The following is an 18971-nucleotide window of genomic DNA, read 5'->3' as shown; positions in this document are numbered from 1 at the left end:
GGACCGAGCACTAACGGTGCAAGGACCCTATTGTAATTGGTCCGTCTATTATTATTTTTCTCCTTCTCCCAAATGAATTGCCTTTTTGGGGGCTTTATCATATTCAAAAAGTCACCAAATTTGGAATATACCTAAATCTCATGTGAAATTTACGTATTCTGGTATTCGCGGCAATGGACCTTGCAAAATGACTCACTAGCGCCCCCTCAAAATTTTCAAAACAGCCTCACAATATAGGTTTTTTTCACGTAGACACACGAAAGTCGGTACATATGTGTATCCTGGGAAGACGCACCAAAAAGCCTCAAGAACCCATACCCGAAAACGTACAGGAAGTCGGCCATCTTGTATTGAATATCGCACTTGTCATCGTTTTTGGCCATTTCCAGGTCGCATACTTTAACGAACTCCTCCTACAGATTTTATCCAATTGACTTCAAACTTGGTCAGTACCATCACAAGGCCTTTGGGATCAAAAGTTGTATAAATCTTTACCGACGGTCACACTATGTGGGCGTGGCATGGCGGCAAAATATGGCGTTTCGCCATAAAACACGAGATTGTTATAACTTTCCCATTCTTTGTCCCATCTGTTCCAAACTTCTCATGCTTCATCAGAGTCCAGCCCTTAACACTTCTATATAACAACAATTCATAAAGCCCCGCCCCTTATTTTTTATCCACGCCCCCTTTCATCACATGACCACCTTGCATACTTTACATAACTCCTCCAACAGATTTCATCCCATTGACTTCAAACTTGGTCAGTACCATCACAAGGCCTTTGGGATCAAAAGTTGTATAAAGCTTTACCGACGGTCACACTATGTGGGCGTGGCATGGCGGCAAAATATGCCGTCTCGCCATAACACACGAGACTGTATAACTTGACCATACATTGTCCAATCTGTCCCAAATTTCACACACGTGATTAGGGTCCAGCCCAGAACATACCCACGTGTCAATATTGACACACAGTCATAGCGCCCCCTGCTGGCTACAGGAAGTAACATGTTTTACACCTACCCCAAGCACAGTGGTAGGAGACACGCCATTTGGGACGCATAGGGACAGGGCCCACATCGCCGCGCCCGACGTGCCCTCCCCCGACGGCTCCACTCTGCGAGGGCCCGTTCAGTACTGCTTGCAGTCCTAGTTATTATTATTATTGGATCTTCATGTTATCTTTGCTACCTTTGTTACTTATGTTGTGCTTTTCATTCCCACAATTATCCTGGTTATTATTATTTGGTTATAAATAATTAAAAATAAATAATAAATACAATTATTTCATGTTATTTCCTCATACTTTTCTTGTGCTGTTGCCATTTCACTTCATTTTGTTTATTACTGAAATCATTTAATAAAAAGAAAATATTACATTTGTGGTTTTCAACAAAAATTTAAGGATGCATAATTAACTAAAATGTGTTTTATTCTTTTGTACATCCTTTTTTACTTTGATGTATCAAAAAAAAATACACCAAAGAGATTCAAAACATTCATTCAACTGTAAGGCTGGACCTCTATTATTTCTATTGGTGCCATTTCAGTAAAAGCTGCTTATTTCCGTGTCATCAATGGGCGACAAACACTAGACAGTTAGCTGTTGAGAGCTTCCTGGCAAAGGCAAGTCACTGAAATATCACCCAAGTGGGAATTACGCATTATCCGGTTTTTAGTCTCTGATGAAAGCAGAGGAGGAGGGTTGGAAAAAGCTCCAACAGGGGCTTCAGTGAAAATGAATGGTGCCATAAAGAGGAGGAGTGTGTGTGTGTGTGTGTGTGTGTGTGTATGTGTGCAAAATTTGGCTGCACTATCGTTTTTGTCAGACACGTCACACTGCTAACCTGTCCCTTCTGTCCCAGGAGGCTTATCAACAGATGCCAACCTTAAAACGTGTGTTAGTGTTTAATCAGACTACCTAGTTGCAAATGAAACAAGGCACAGTTTTAGAACAGGATTTAGCCTTATAGCCACATCTTGAAAAAGTCAGAGAGATGGAATGAACTTTGTAGACACTTTATCTTCGCCCTTCCCCATAAAAGAGGGCAGACAAGTGTGGGAAGGACGTCTCCAGACAGCTCTTATCACCATTTGACCTTGGTGTCTTTGTGGAAAAAGAAACATTTTCTCCTAAGATTGTAAATAGTAGCTTTAAACCTGAACAACACAGCTGAGAATGCAACAACGTCACACCTCTGATCAGGAAGGCTTGATAAAAAGAAAGCCTGGTTAAAAAAAAAGGTATATAAAAGGTAATAATGTCCACATTGTTTCATACAAGATACAAGAGTTAGAGGCACTCTGATTTAGTTGTGTAGGGGGACAAACTCATACCTGGGAGAGAGCAGTGAGGAGCCATTGATCTGCTCAGGTGGCTTCACGAGAGGGGACTCGCCCTCCCCCTCGGTCCCCTCCACGCTGCTCTCCAGTAGCAACTCTGAGGTGTTACTTTCCCCAAAGTCCTCAAAGTGCTCCTCCTCTCCACCGATGACCGACACCAGTGAGTGGTTATGGTGCTCAGAGTTCAGGGAAAACCTGTTGGGCACAAACAAACAGATTACTGTGTTAGTGTGTGTATATACAACAACAGGGCAGTTAACTTTAGGTCCGAGCCAGAAATAGAGGAGAATGTGTCAGGTTTAGACAGGATAAAAATGGATGTCCGACTGGGTATAAACAGCCACAGAAGCATCCATTTACAAAACCACAATCTGAGGCAAACCAAACAAGATCCATCTTTTGACTTCATTCAAGAAAAATGACATGTTGGAGAAGAAAGTACAGCGATCTCTTACTGAAGTAAAAAGTAGCATAACAACAATGTAAAGAACTCAAGTATCAGTAGAAAAAATTACTTGGTATCAAAATAGACATACGCGTTGTGCTAACGGTTTGATTTTCATAAATGTTTGGAATATTAATACTTATTAATGTACAGTCAAAGTCAAAAGTTTGGACACACCTTCTCGTTCAATATGTTTTCTTTATTTTTTTTAAATCTTCTACATTGTAGATTAATGTGAAAAAAATCTGAACTATAATGGAAACACATGGAATTATATAGTAAACAAAAAAGTGTCAAACAAACCAGAATGTGTTATATTTTAGATTCTTCAAAGTAGCCACATTTATGCTTTGATGGTCTTGAACACTTTAAAATGGCAAGAAATTCCACAAATGAACTCTTGACGAGTCACACCGGTTAAGTGAAAACCATCAAGGTGATCACCTCGTGAATCTGACTGAGAGAATAACAGAAGTGTGCAAAGCTGTAATCAAAGCAAATGGCGGTTACTTAGAAGAATCTAAAATATAGAACATATTATGTTTTGTTTAACACTTATTTTTTTAGTTTTAATGCCTTCAGTATTAATCTACAATAAATAAAAAACATTGAATAAGAAAGAGTATCCAAACTTTTGACTGGTAATGTATATGTAATCAGCATTTTAAAGTTGGCAACTTGAAGCTAACCATAATAATTTAGCTATATGTTTAAATTAAAAGTATTTGGGAACTGTAGCTTCACAATAAATGTCATGGAGTAAAAAGTTAAATATCTTCCCTATAAAATGTAGTGGAGGAGTTTAAGTACAAAGTTGACATAAAACAGAATAAATGTACCTAAAAATTGTGCTTACGTACTGAACTTAAGTAAATGTACTTGGTTATTTTCCACCACTAGTACTTGAGCAATAGTATCTGGATAACTAGTTGTTGGTAGAGCCGAGTGAATTAAATCTTCTATCCCGATAAAGGTAATTTCATATCTCGTTAATGATATTTATCACAATGTAGAATATTTTGTTTATTCCTGAAATTAAATAAAAATTATTTGAGGATACATAATCTTTCACATACAGTAAGACATTCTTAAGTTTTATTAATTGATTATTTATGACACCTTGTAATATGCTGTTGTATACTCATAATTTATTATCTTCTATTATTATTATTATTATTATTATTATTTTTGGACCTTCATGTTATCTTTGCTACCTTTGTTACTTCTGTTGTGCTTTTCATTCCCACAATTATCCTTGTTATTATTATTATTTGGTTATAAATAATTAAAAATAAATAATAAATACAATTATTTCATGTTATTTCCTCATACTTTTCTTGTGTTGTTGCCATTTCACTTCATTTTGTTTATTACTGAAATCATTTAATAAAAAGAAAATATTACATTTGTGGTTTTCAACAAAAATTTAAGGATGCATAATTAACTAAAATGTGTTTTATTCTTTTGTACATCCTTTTTTATTATATTTATCACAATGTAGCAGGTTTCCTGGTAATTGAGTAAATAAACTGCCCAGCCTTAGTTGTTGGTGTGTTGGACCCAGTAGCCTGGAAAAGACCAGAGCCTACTCTAAATGCAAAAAGAGTACAATTAATCTTCCCCCAGGAAGAGCGGCAATCTGGACAAGTTCGACGATCACTTGTCTTCGAAGGTAATCTGTTAATTCACATTAATCCCAACGTCTGCTTTGGCTGAAGCACAATGTCTTGTGTCTTGATGGATAATGCAAAACCACGATGGGAACACTTGAGACATATGAGAGGAACCTTCTGGTGGTTTGATGTCAAGCTTCAGAGGGGTTTTAACTGCGCTGACAGAAAGGGCTGTGACTTCAGTAACTGACTAGTTATCTAACCAATTGAACAAAACTACTGGGTGGATCTGGAACTCTTTGCTGTGAAGTGTGAAGTTTCAGTAAATAAAGTCTTTTTGAAATTCATTCAACAGGAAAGCTGAAAAGCTGGCCTTTCCTGTTGTCCAACAGGAAATGTTAGATGCCTTTAGCACCACAGGACGAGGATGTCCAAATCAGCAGAAAAGCTTGCCTTCTCAGCACACAATGACAAAGCCTATTTTCCACATTTAGAAGACAAATGACATTCATGTGGCCAACTCAAAGCTGAAACATCGCCTTCATTTACAGTGTGAAAACACAAAATCATACACGAAAAGGCAGCTGGACTCAGCGGATGACAATTCAAACACTCTTTTAACCAAAAATGTACTTTAAACCAGTTTCAGCTGCAGCAATGTCCTGTAAATAGTAACACAACTAATTTTGGAGTCACTTACCCTTTACCCAGGCTTTTACTACTTGGCCCCATAGTAAAGTCCCTCGCATAGAGGGACGGCGAGGAGAGAGAACGCATCTTTAAACGCCCTCGACTGCCCTGGCGTGAAAGCCGTGGAGCAGCTGAGGTCAAAACACCGGACAACCAGAGTGGAATTCTGAAGTTTCACAGGTTACACCGATTTAAATAAAAAACAACTAATCTCCTGTGTGGAGAGAACAAAAGGGTCTGCTTTTGAGAAGTCTGTGGGTCTAATTTGCTGCCAATCAGTGCCACATGACTGATGCAGCATCGCCAACGATAAGACCTGAGACTGTACCAGAAAGGGTGGACTGCGAGTGGGTTAATCAGATTTGAGGCTAAGCAACGGCCGGCAGACAAGTCCTGCTGACTGTCCGAGGGCCAAATGTGTGTGGGGACACGGGTAGGACAGAGAAGGGTGGGGGAGGCTAATCCTGTTAGATTCTTAATCCCCAGTCCAGCGCATATACTGCTACCCTGAGTTAGCCGGGCTAACACATCACAAAATCTCAGTTTACTTACTGAGCTTTTTGTTGCAGTTACTCACAGTCAGTTTTAGTAGTTTATGACTTGAAAAAAACAGTAAAAGGTTGGGCATGAGAAACATATTATTCATACAAGCTTATCTCCATTAACAGGGAGATAAGTTGGCGATGAGTTGCCACATTTTGAAATGAGAGAATATAACCGTCATAGAAGTTCCCGTCAGTAGTGGGCTTAAAGCGGGGTATGAATAAGTGGAGGGGAGAGAATGAGATCAGCCTACACCACAGACAGAAAAAGGGAAAACAACTTTAAAAAAAGCGCTAACTCAACACTTCCTGGAATTCAAGGCTCAATCATGGAATAGGAAGTCCAAACACATCCCTGTCAGGCAGACCACTCCGAGCAGTCATCAAGCCGGACAGACGGGTCACAGTGTCAGCAGATAGTGTCTGCACTTCCTCCTTAGTGTTTGCCCCAAATACTATATCAACAAGAACATCCATGTACAGACATATACACCTCATCTGAAACAACTACCAGCCTAACAATCAGAGAGAATGATTAATTCAAATCAGGATAAAGATGCAAAATTCTTTACAGTGTTTTCCACAGGTTTGCAAGAGACTTACACATGGTTTAAAAAGGCGTTTTGGGGGATCGGATGAAGTGGTCAGCGCTTAATACAAGTGGAAACAGGGTCCAAGACACATTGTGATCGGATCACTCAAACCACTTGACGAGGTGGTCTAGGACGCATGTGACCACATAGATTTTGTAGTATAAACACCGATGTGTCCTGGTGCTTCGCCGACAAGGACATAACAGGATTATACGTTATCAGTGCAGGCTGCGTGGTGGTCCTTTTGATGACAGAGCGCCAAAAGGTTGAAAAAATGAAGCAGAAGATTCAGTCCAAAGAAAAATTAATGGCTCAAACCGTTACCGGGCCGTTCAGGAGGGGATTGTTAGCAAGATAACAACTAGTGACTAGCGAGTTCTTGATGTTACCCAATGTAATAAATTTACTAGGAGCAATTTCACCTTCTAGCGGAAGTGTCAACTGGACAGCCTTGGAGACATGATACACACAGGTGTAAAAAGCGTGAATGTGAAAAAAAAAGTGTCTCATCTGACCACTTGTGATGTGATCGCCCAATACACATTTTAAAACCAAGTGTTAACAGGCTCTTAGCTGCACCCATGTTGTGGGGGTGGCTGGGGGTCCTCCCCATAGAAAATGTTGTGTTTTACAATGAATTAATTTCACATAATTCTGCACCATCATTATTACCAAATCTGTGTACAGGAAGGTGGAAATGCTAGAGCAGATAATAAATAAATGACCCACTAAAAGCTTAAAAACAAAACTTGCTAGAGAATTTCACTAAGGACCAACTAGGAAAAGTAATTTAGTTAGTTTTGATGCTTTCTACATTGATTTTACATTAATACGGCTTAGATGGTGCCCAAAACGGCTTGGGTGTTATAATGGTGGTGCTTGTAATGGTAGGGAAAAGCCTTTACTCCAGACTAACTCACTACTTTTCTTATTAAATGTAGTTCACTAGAGTACTGCTTTATATATATCTATTTACATGGTAGAATTAAATGGAGCTGTAATTATTGCTGGTGAGAGGGACATCTGGAACACTATGTTCAGCCTGCTGTGACCCGACCCCAGTGAATAAATATTATAAGAAGCGATACAATAATTAAACTCCAATCCAGCACAATCCGAAGCCAGATAACATCAGACAAAACCATTGTGACAAAACTATGAAAAGAGTCCACGTGGTTCCTGCAATCAACGCATCAAACGCATCATGCAGTCCAACGGTGAACATCAAAAATATTTCACTCATTGTAATCAAGAACAGTTTACGCCATTAACTGAGAATTCCACGAGGATGAGCAGTCTCTTGTCAGCTGGCACAAAGTATGTGTGTCTAAGATTAACTCAGAATGGTCTTTTCTAGCTTTCTGCGTTCAAGGTCTCCTGTGCTCACAATATGCACATTTCAAGTTATCTCTAAATGAGCTTTCCTCTTCATACACACAGAAAACTTCAACAATGAATGGCCTCGCTGATCAAGTGTCTCAAACGGTCTGTGAGAATAAATGGAGCACATGCGGAGCTGCATTTAACTGAAAATAATGAAGACACCAAACACAGAAGAAGATGAAGATTCTGTATGTTTGCCCAACTTGCTATCCACTAGTGTATCTAGAGGAATTTAAGGTCAGTAAAGTGGTGGCTGTCAATTGCCTCTGTTTAATCTGCCTGTCTGGTGACCCAAATAGAACCCAAGTGATCCAGCGCTGGGCGGGCAAGACTCGCGAACCACGTGACCTGTGTGAAAGGTCATACAGGGCAACACCAGGGCTAACCCTCAGCTGGAGATTTGACACACATTTACGGTACATTCTGCAGCCAGCAGCGATTGCAAACAGCATTATGACGCTGGATGAAGTGGATTACATTTGATGATGTATTACAGATGTCACTCAGGGTCGAAACTAGCCTTCTCAGAGTCAAACGCAAAGCAGAGGACCAGGAAATATGAGCCTATTGGGCAAAGTTGACATTGTGCATATGGCAGAAGGTGAAAGTTTTACCGACCTATTTCCGCCATCTTCGGGGTCGTGCAGTGTGGCTTCGATGCCGCTGTCCGTCTCCACGTCCTCGTGCATCTCGGGCGGTACGAGGGCCCCCGTGTCCTCATCTGTGAAGGTTTCACACTCGCTGTAGGTGCTCTCGGAGCCCAGGTACGCACTATCTGTCACCTCATTTTGCTGCAAAAATAGAACAAAGAATAACCACATTACAGTATGTCCATCAAGCAGTAAACATTTATATGTATATAAATTATATGAGACAGATGCCGATACTGATTTTAGGGAGGGGGGGGGGATTTGTCAATAAACAATATGGTGGTGGATATAGTACATTTTTGGAGCTGGAATGAAAATAGACTTTTTTTATGTGGCTTATGCACCGATTTTTCACCACTCTGCAAATGAGAGCTACTTTCTCAACAAAAAACTTTATAATTAATATTTAACATTTTTATATATTATAAAAACAATGTATTATATTGTCAGCCAATTCTATAAACAAGAGCTGAGAAAATAAAGAATAAATAGGAATAAAATAAATAGCTTAATAAAAACATCATTACTGTTCAGTTTCAGCCAATTGCTGACTATTTAAAAAAAGAATAAAATAATTAATAGCCAACATTTCTAAATCATGCCAATTAAGCAACATATTCTGCATTATATATTGTACAAAAAACGTTTCCATAACAGCATATATCAAACGGCATATACACAGATAACGATATACATTTGAAAGGCCAATATCGATTGATAATATCAGTCAACTGATATCTGTCGGGCTCTGCGCAGTGTATACTCCATTTTCTGAAAACCTAGAAAAACTTTTGTCCACTACTGCACATGCAAACGCATTAATAAAAGGAAAAACAAGCTTTCTGATTACTTCTGGTTATGGGTTTGGTTATGGTTAAAGTCGTATGTTGTAGTGAAAATCTAGATTATTACAAATTATGTGAAGCAAACTGCAGACAGCACAACTATAGATTGATCAAACAGTGTGAAAAATAATGGCCATTTCAAAGATGGTCTATTTTGAATCTCCAGGTCTAGCCAGTAGGCACCGTCTCCAACGACCAAACACATCACAGAGCATAAACAGACTTCAGAGACAGTCTGCTGTGATTCAGATGGCTGTTCCAAGCCAAACCTGCTGTATCAACACCTCCAAGCAACAAGTTCAAACAAAATGTGCAGGATTAAGGCTTTCTGAGAAACAAATACCAAATGCTCAATACAAAACCCATACACTGATACATGCCAGAAAACAGCATCTGAAGCTAGTGACAACTAGAGACACATTATCAGGTATCAGAGCTGTGAAGCAATAATACAGCCAGGTGAGTCATGTTGGAGAGCATAACGTACCATTAAAAATGCAGTGTTAGGAGAAGCAGGGCCCAGAGGGCTATCCACCATGCCCAGAACCATTCTCTCTGCCCGGTCTCACTGACAGGAAAGCCGGCCTGCCATGAGAGCTAATAACTGCAACTAATGCTGCCTTGCTGAGAGTGAAAAAAATGGAAAAATACTGTGCAGTGACACCTCGTTCAGCTCCACTGGGTGGTCAGAGGGGAGGAGACAGAGACAAAGTCCAAAGAGTAGCAGAAGTCAGCTGTAATGCTCAATCAAGGCCGTCCTGAGTTAAAACACCACACCATCAGCTGAATAACTGTTTAATCTTTGCTGGCCCCTGGAAGCTTCACTTCCTTCCTGGCCCAGTGTGACAGTATAAATCATTAAGCCATGTTCTTCATGTTGCAGACTGTACACCGAATGAGGGCTATACATCACAACAACATGTCGTAACTGTCTGACTGTGTGCCAAATGACAATACAGTTTAATGTTTAATCTGTATTACTGTTGTTTTAAGAATCTAAATGTGAGATGGAAATGTGAAAGTTAGCAACGGCAGAAAATATTTATTAAGGAAAACATGGGGTGGACGGGGCATTGCTTTTCTCTTGTGCCAGGCCTCAGCTGAACAGCCTCACCTTGCCTGTTTTGAAAGCAAACAGGGCGAGAACAGCGCAGCCATTGAGAAAGAGGAGCCCTTTTCTGCCAGAAACTCGAGGGGAAAACCAAGGCCATGGACACAGGTGAGGCGTCGACTTCAAACATAAACACAAACTTCCCCAAAACTCTACGCAGAGGTTCCAGTAAACAGCAAAGAGACTTTATAAATCACTGGACTTTATGGATTGTTTGAGGCTATTTTCAGATCCATCTGGAATATTGGAATAAAACATAATAAGCATATGCTGCTTTAAAAAAAATTGATTATGGAATGATGATATGTAACTAAACCTAATATTAAAATTTAGACGTCAAGTGAAAAAACGAACCTTGGCAGAGACATCATTCATTAACTATTAGACAACGAAGATCTATTCCTCAGTTAACCATTTTTGACAAATGCAATTAAATATACGGCTCATTAAACATTTAACTCCAATTATCTTAATTTCACCCTCAACTTGATGGTACTCTATCCATCATAATATATGAAAGGCCTCTATTTTCTATGTAAAACTTTTAACAAGGCCTTCACTGTGTTATGGAGTTTTGAAGCAGTCATTAAAACCAATGAAACTGTACAATACATCAGGCGTTGTGTTAGTGTCTCTTGTATTACATTAACTAGTCCCAAACAAAAACCCACAGGAATGCAAAGCTCATCTAGAAGAAGAAGATTACTTTATTAAAGTAAAAACTTTTAACAAGGCCTTTTTTACTTTTTTACACACAAGTGAACACACCATGCAAGGAGCAGTGGGCAGCACATTACTGCGCCCGGGGAGCTGTGCAGGGGGGTTAGGTGCCTTGCTCAAGGGCGCTTCAGTCCGAGATCTGTCAGTACCGGGGTTCGAACCGGTGACTCTACAGTTACAAGCCAAAATCCTAACCTCTAGCCAACGGACTGCCCTATATAATAATATATATATAATATCTACTGAAGTATTTCAGGGGAAAAAACAGCTATTATCACAATATTACCAACGCAGGAAGCCCATGATATTGATTTAAGTAGAGGGAACCTATTTGCACTCGACTATGATACATGGGCTTGCACTTTTAAACCATACCAAGAGAGGGAGCTGATACTGTGTAATGTGTAGCCACTAAAACAACAGTGTAGCCCCGCAATGCTCAAAATGCACACAATAGCAGAAACATTTCAATTTTGCAGAGGCAAGCAACAATGATGGTTAAATATACAAGTTCCATGCACAAGAGGAGACAGGAATTTGAGATATGTTAACCACAACTGTAAAAACACACATGTAAAAACTCAGGCGCATTCCAGCTAATTCAATATTTGTCAAAGAATACTCGAAGGCCTTGCCAGCCAGATGCTATTTAGTGTCAGCCAAACCAGGGTGTTCAGTCTGTGGAACATTCACAGAGTGGTAATGATAGCTCTGCGAGCCACTCTGTGAATTACAGTGGGAAGAGTTAGAGTGCACAGGGAGTTCAGCCTGTGACCTTCACACTGTGCGGCTGTGTGCACCGATGGGAACTGAAGGCACAACTGGACCACATGCACAACTAGAGAGAGGCGCCTTACCTCGTCGTACTCCTCAGGACAGCCCACAGCTCCGTCGCCCGGACTGTAGTTAACCCCGTAGAGCTGCGGCTCTGGACCTGCAGATATGAGAGGAAGGAGGCAGGTTTAATGTGCGCTGGGTAAACACATAAAGTCAAACAGCAAAGGAGGCTCAGCAAACACAAGACTGGCGTGTAAAGAGTCAATGCCCATGTGCAAACAAACATATTATGAAGAAAGAAGATGTCACAGCAGGTCGTGGATCTAAGGTTAAAAAGTGTATCATGATAGTAGCGGTCCACAGTGAGGAAAAACACCACTGGACGTTTTACAAATGATATTGTATGATATTGAAATGATATTATTCGATTGAATTGGAATTGCCAAAACAGGCGCTTATGCTGTCCCATCGTGACCCATCGTCAACTTTACATCTAAACCCAGTGCATGAAAAGTTAAATCTGATTCCAATACACGAAAAATAACTAAATGGGTTTAAATTCTATTTTTTTAAAAGCAAAGAAAGCAAAGAAAGCAAGAAATGTCCTCATCATGAACAACAATACAAGTAAATTTCCTCTGAGCATTTTTTCTTACATTATAATGACCTTGGAGATTATTTTTTCATGTCCCACTCTTTGGTAACTAGTATGAAAATGTGACAAAGGTGTCTTAGAAGCACACTAATATACTGTATATTCTATTTTCATTATCACTGAATGTTTTATGAATTTATTTAGTAAAAGATTACAGTGTTTTGGGAAATTTTTAATTTCTAATTTAAATTATCATGAGCTTATTCTTAACCATGAAACAGGAATTTTATCTACATTTCATCTAAATGTAAAGTAGATTACAAAAATAGAAATAGGCAAAAATTTTTTTTTTTTTTCAAAAGGACATTAAGTGTATGTTGCCATTTTTAAAAAAAAAAATTTCAGATAAGGAAATCATTCCATCTTTATTTTGCAGTGGAATAAATGTGCCTCCACTCTTAACAGGTTGATGGCAAATATGTGTGTTTGATATTTCTGCCTATAATGTGTTTGCTCAGTCAGTGCTTTCAAGAGTGTGTGTCCTAGATGCCCTACTCTGCTATATTTACAGTCAGCAATCTAAGCGTGATGTGACAGTAAACATTATGTAACTTTTACACTCGCATTTCAAGGGCTATAGAATGTCAGATAATAAGTGTATGGGCAAAATAAAACTATAAAAAAGGACAAGAAGCAACCCATATCCAATTCAAATTTGTCAATACAGGCCTCTGTTGAGAGCACCTGCAGACAAGCAGTGTAACCTGAGACCGACCGACAACATGGAGCCACTGTGGCTCCTGTATCTAGTAAACAGAGCTGTGAATAGCACCCTACTGAGAGAATAGAACACAAACTGTGTTTTCCAAAGCAACCAGTAGACCCAAGGGTCTTTGTGCCCCCTGGTCTTATGTAATCGGTTGCTCTTCGAGACTTGTACACATTGTGGGCCGTTTAAGTGAAATTAGTCTGCACCAAATGGGGCCGTGCAGGAGAAGCTAGCTTCTGTTTATGCAACACACCTGCAGTGTCTTGGCGTGATGTCAAAATATCAGAGGACAGGGATATTTTCTGGATTTACTTTTTTTGTTCCAGACATGCCATAGCCACTACAGGGGGCAAGGCATTTCCATAGCCTGCAGGCCTGTCTTTATTAACAGGTTACACTGTCAGTAACAAGTGGTGCAGAAATGAAATATACTGGAATTACTTCATGGGTTGTATGCAACTGCAAAGTAGTTAGGTTGCAGATTAGATCCAAGTCTGTCCAGTCTCATATATACAGCCATTACAGTCGGCAATGCTACAAATATGGATGTTGCTGTGAAGAAGCTACAAATTCTGTGATGTGTTTTTGCATAGTATCATGATGTCACACTGAAGTCTACCTTTGATTTTGAAAATTAAATGTCATCACTTTAGCATTTTATTTTATTAGATGTTTTTGTGGGAAATTTGAATCATTATTAGTGTATGAATTCTTGATTTATGACCCAAAAAACATGTTTTGTGACCTTCAAAATCTAATCAGTTCATATTTAGGTCTAAATGGACGTTTGTGCCAAATTTGAGACTTCACAAGAAAGGGATGGACAGATGGACAATTCAACTACATAATGCCTCCAGTCATGGCGATCATAAAAAGACTAAAAGGGAGGAGGAGGTATAAAAAGAAGGTGGAGTGCAATGAATAAATGTTTATATTGAAACTAGACAACAGGTTGGGGCCTGGAAAAGCCGGTTTTGTCCTCTGATTAAATGAAACGGATCTAAAAAACTCCACCTTTACAGGCATGGTGAAATTCTGTCAGCAGTGTGAGAGTGACTTGGGACGTTACAGGTCTGATATTCACACACTAATGGGAAACTGTCTACCAGAAGGAAATATCTGATTCATTCTCCACATTGCTGATGACACAGAAAACACTGACGGGAGGCAGAAAAGACAGAACAGTGAGTAACGGGAACATGGGAAAACAATCCCTGGCTGGATCCGGACCCATGACATCATGGTTACGTGATATGCGAGTACCAAAACAACTTCAATGAAACATGACTAGAATTAACACATGACAGAGACATTTATCAAACAATTATTTCAGATAATAGAGATACAGGCTATAGATATATAGCTTTTGTTTGTCAATATATGACCATACAGTCATGTCTGTATAATCTGACTTTTACAGCTTTGCAACTAGTGACAAGGGTGAAATAGAGAGGCTAGGGCACAGAGAGAGGACAGTAAATTATTTAGGTGAATAGGACTCTCTGCCCAAACCTCATCTCTCTGCCGCTCCCGTTCTGAAACCCTGCCAGCAAGCCCATGTGTCTGTGTATCTCATGCTTTCCAGTGCATCACTTATTAATGGCAAGAGAAACTGGAGATGTGCAACGAAGAAAGAGTGAGAAAGATTGCTAACAATCCATAGGCTGGGTGGATTGAGGCAAGCAGCGCACTACTGCGGTGACGTCACCACAACCTGTGCTGTGTGTCAACACAACCAGCGTGTGCTGTAAACTGCCGAAGGGCGGACTATCTTTGAAATGATGTCACTTGAGGGTGTGTAAATCCATCATGCAAACTTTATTGTTATGACCAGTTGAAAATAGTTCGAATTTGACCCTCCTGTTATGTTCGTTTCTCAGGAACAGCAATAATGTTTGTGGGTCAATTTGATTCGGGCTTGTTTAATTATCCAAAAGTGTCAGAAGCTAAAAAATCCCAGTAAACGTTGTTTATATTTCATTAATAACTCCATTACTAACCATTTTAGTCAATATTTAATGGTGTTTTTTACCTCTCACAGATCATGGTTCAATGAGGATAATTCACTTGTTTTTCATAAAAAAATGCATGTTAAAACTTTTTTTTCTGTACATTGGAAAGAGCTACATATAAAATACAATGGTTTCACATGAAGTTGATTAAACATATATGCATATATTACATTTTTAAATGTTTTCTTTTTATGAAAAAATACTTATTATTACCATTTTTAAAAAAATGTATTATTTTTTCAGTGTGTATCAACCATAGGTGTTACAACAGCAGTTGACACACTCTTAGTCTGTTGCACCAGAGCACAGGTACCGAAGACAAGCAATGTACTGCTGTGGACGGCACGCAAGTTCGGATCTGAGACTAAAACGCACACAACAACGTGAACAAACTAAGAGATCAAGGCAGCGGTACACTAGTACCTTCCGTGTTCTGCAAGCTAAAATTACTGTTTTTGTCAAGGGAGTCTGGTGGCTTTGAAGAGAACAATATATACTGCTGTGAATAGGGGGCTCAGCAAAATTTATTTTAGCCACCTAAAAAAAACAAAAAACAGTCAGACAGCCCTGTTTAGTTTACACAGAGGCAACTGAAGGCATTTTATCATTCTTTTCAAAGCCACCAGACTCCATTGACAAAACAACAATTTTACCTCACAGATCACAGGAGTTGCTCGTCTACCCTTGTTTGGTTACTTTGTTTGTGTTGATGCGTGTCCTTCAGAAATGTCCACATTAGTATACAGCATAGCTTCTGTGCCGTGATTTCCAAATTTTGCACAATTCATAACCTTACTGACTAGCTGACTGTGGTAACCTATGCCACTGCTTTTTACTAAGGCTGAATGGCTGTTCCCATTTCAAAAAAAAGAAAAGAAAGAAAGAATGCATATGGAGCCTGCCTTTAATGTCACGTCAAGCTTTAGATTAGATTTACTGCCGAGGTGATTTGGTGGCATAACGGTTATAGGCTTATAAATTGTTCCCATTTCCCCCAGGAGGGTAATACAGTGTACGGGACCTTACAACTTACAGCAGTTACAAAAGCTTATAGAGTGGAACAGAAGGGCAGAAAATTGGTTAAAGACAGAATAACAGCAGTTTGGGTCCAGTTATAAAGAATTTGGGTCAGTCTTCTGCCTTTCCTTTCAAAATCCCTCGCCTCAGCTGAGCGATGGATATGAACATACTGATCTGACAACAATATTTTCCGCCATGGGGAATACAGAGAGTTGGAGCCAGATGCTGGAGGCTAAATGTAGGTGCAAGAATTTGCTGCTGGGGCAGAATTAGGTTATCGGAAGGTTAGCCAAAATAAGAGATAAGGATAAAGAAAAGAAAAAATATGTTCTTAGATAGAGTACTACGGGCAGATAAAAGACCAGCATCGGCACGTAGAACATGTTCACCATGCATTTGATTTGTGAATAAATACATCCAATAATAGTGCATTTATAACACATGATAGAAGCAAGACGTTTTTATGTCAGAATATTTTTAGTAGGTAGGTTTCACAGATCATTAATGTAGAACCCCAAGAGTCTTACACAACAGGCCAATTAAATCCACGAAAAAAGGAACAGCAGACCAGGAGCTTAAAGGTATAACAATAAAAAAAACTTACTTCATGACATAGCAGGTTTTGAATATGGGAGTGTTAAATCATGCATCTCATGACTCACCTCCATTGCTGATTGCAGAGATTCCCCGGTGGAAGTCTTCAAAGCTGATCACTCCCAGTCCACTGGGATCCAAAAACTTGGTCAGATCCTTTACCTGAAAGATAAAAGTAACACAACATCCAAATCTTTAATTTCATCATGGCAACGAGAGAAAAACCCTCTCCCATAACCCTATCATTTGTTCTGCCTAGATGCTTCAAAATTATGTCATAAATTATGGAAGGGGAAGTTTTCCGCACAAGGGGGAAAATGACTTAACTGCAATGTTTGCAAACTGACTTCAATGGAAAAGCACATGCAGAAAAAAAGCCAGTTTTTGATCTAAACATAACATAAAACTACAAAGAATCTTTTCTTAAGGTCATTTCACGAGCATGACAGTTTTACTGCAGTATTACGTGAGCTTCAAAGATTTTGATTACAGAAGCAGAAAGTCAGCAACAAACCCAACTTCTGACCTCTCAAAGAAAATCAACTTTTGCAGATGTCAAGTGACTCTGACTTTATTGGATGCAGGGTGAGTTTTCCAGGGTTTTTAAAGTGTGCAAAGGGTAAAGCCTTTATTATATTTATATATGACAACAACAAAATTTACTGAAAGCTTTACAGCTGCAGACAAGGGATATTACCACACATTCACTTTTCTAAGTAGAAAATAAAATCTTTCTTGATGTTACTTATTATTATTATTGTAAATGGACATATATGAAAATGCATACATGATGCGAAGGAAAAAATAGTCTTTTGACTTTGAATAGACTTTGCAGCACTCAGCTGGTAGATCTGTTACGTAATTGCACCTACATACTGTATATTCCCACAGTCAGTAACCTGGCAACAGGCGGATGTGCGCTTCAGTAACTACAGGACCTCAGAGCAGGGAAAAAAACAATAGTGGACCTTGAATAAACATTTTTTCAGATATAAATTGACTCTTGTGTGTGTGAAACTACATCTAATCTCATCTGAGCTTTCACCTGTACAAATTCATAATCACATCACCCCATTTTACTATCTGGCTCCCACAGACCTAACCTGAGGACTAAATATACGCCTGTTTCTGCAGAACTATTGGTGGCGCCAAGCAATCAAAATTTGATTACACAAATAATAGACTAAGTCAAATGTCATCCATTTTAAAATTACATCAACCCATTATTACAGTATAATTTAAGGCGTACATCTCTGACAAAATTAGCTGGGAAGGAGCCTGAGAGTATGTCAGGCGAGGTTTCTGTGGTTTCAGCTCACTTATTCCTCAAGAAAGTAAGAACACAACATGAACGTGGTCATTTAAAGCGAGACTTTCCTTCTGTGTGCGGCCTTTCTCTTCTACACGTTTTATATCGGTTACACATAAAAACAAGCTGATCTGCTTAGCAACGCTGAGCTCTGACTCAGGAGGTTGAGAAGGCTGAAACTCCTAATAAACTGACTGCGACAACCCCTGTGGCTTATGATCTGGGTTTGGTGAATTAAGCCCAGCTGTACTTAGAGAGAGAAGAGGGGAGTGGCTGATCTAACACAGTGCTTGTTCACACTGCAATGTTAAGTTTAGCATGTGGATTCAAGGCTCATCCAAGTAAACCTTTTCATACAGAAGATTTGCTATCCACTGTAGGGGAGGGGAGGTTGGTTTAGAAACAGGCTGTTTAATAAAGGAATTAACTTGTGAAAAGAAATGTGTGGCTGGGGGCAGTGGTGGGTGTACTGCTTTCAGTTTTCCGTTTCACAGTGGAGCATCACAGTTCACAGAAAATGATTTTGTTCCATGAAGCTATTCAGAAACACCTCTGTTGGGTGAGGTGAGAAAACTGAGGTGTGATTGAGTATCTGTGGTCTTCGTGACATTTTTACATAACTCTAATAATAGGCAGCACATTTTTTATTATTGCATCTGCAGTAAAAGACTTGGGCAGTATGCTATAATAACATGTGACTGAATGGGCTGGACGAACCACTGAGAAAGCCAAGGCAACCAGAGCAGTGTAAACCTACTATAATGTGGAAGCAATCCATGGCCTACATCAGAGATGTTAGGCCTGTACAGCAGTGCCAGGCCCCTCAGGTCTTGTGAGCAGAGCCTGTTGGCTATTCCTAGGTCTAACCTAAAAAACTTGAGGTGAATGACAATTCAGCTCAGTTGCATTTTGGCTCCAAGAACCTGGAGAGGCCTCTTCACAGCTGTTTATAGAGAG

The 18971-nt window shown here is 39.5% G+C and overlaps 1 protein-coding gene across 1 annotated transcript in view; it reads right to left on the bottom strand.

Annotated features, from left to right (window-relative positions):
* Nucleotides 1-18971, bottom strand: part of rab11fip3 (RAB11 family interacting protein 3 (class II)) — a 40566-nt gene that overhangs the window by 12741 nt on the left and 8854 nt on the right. The window contains exons 2-5 of the mRNA XM_059324325.1: nucleotides 16774-16867; nucleotides 11796-11872; nucleotides 8231-8403; nucleotides 2341-2541 (exon numbers count right to left, since the gene is read on the bottom strand). Coding sequence (XP_059180308.1) covers nucleotides 2341-2541; nucleotides 8231-8403; nucleotides 11796-11872; nucleotides 16774-16867 — 545 coding nt within the window. The remainder of the gene's footprint in view (nucleotides 1-2340; nucleotides 2542-8230; nucleotides 8404-11795; nucleotides 11873-16773; nucleotides 16868-18971) is intronic.

The sequence above is a fragment of the Centropristis striata genome, chromosome 21 (assembly GCF_030273125.1).
Source record: "Centropristis striata isolate RG_2023a ecotype Rhode Island chromosome 21, C.striata_1.0, whole genome shotgun sequence".
In the NCBI taxonomy this organism is placed as follows: Eukaryota; Metazoa; Chordata; class Actinopteri; order Perciformes; family Serranidae; genus Centropristis; species Centropristis striata.
Note: the sequence above shows the minus strand (reverse complement) of the source record. Positions and strands in the feature narration are given on the sequence as shown.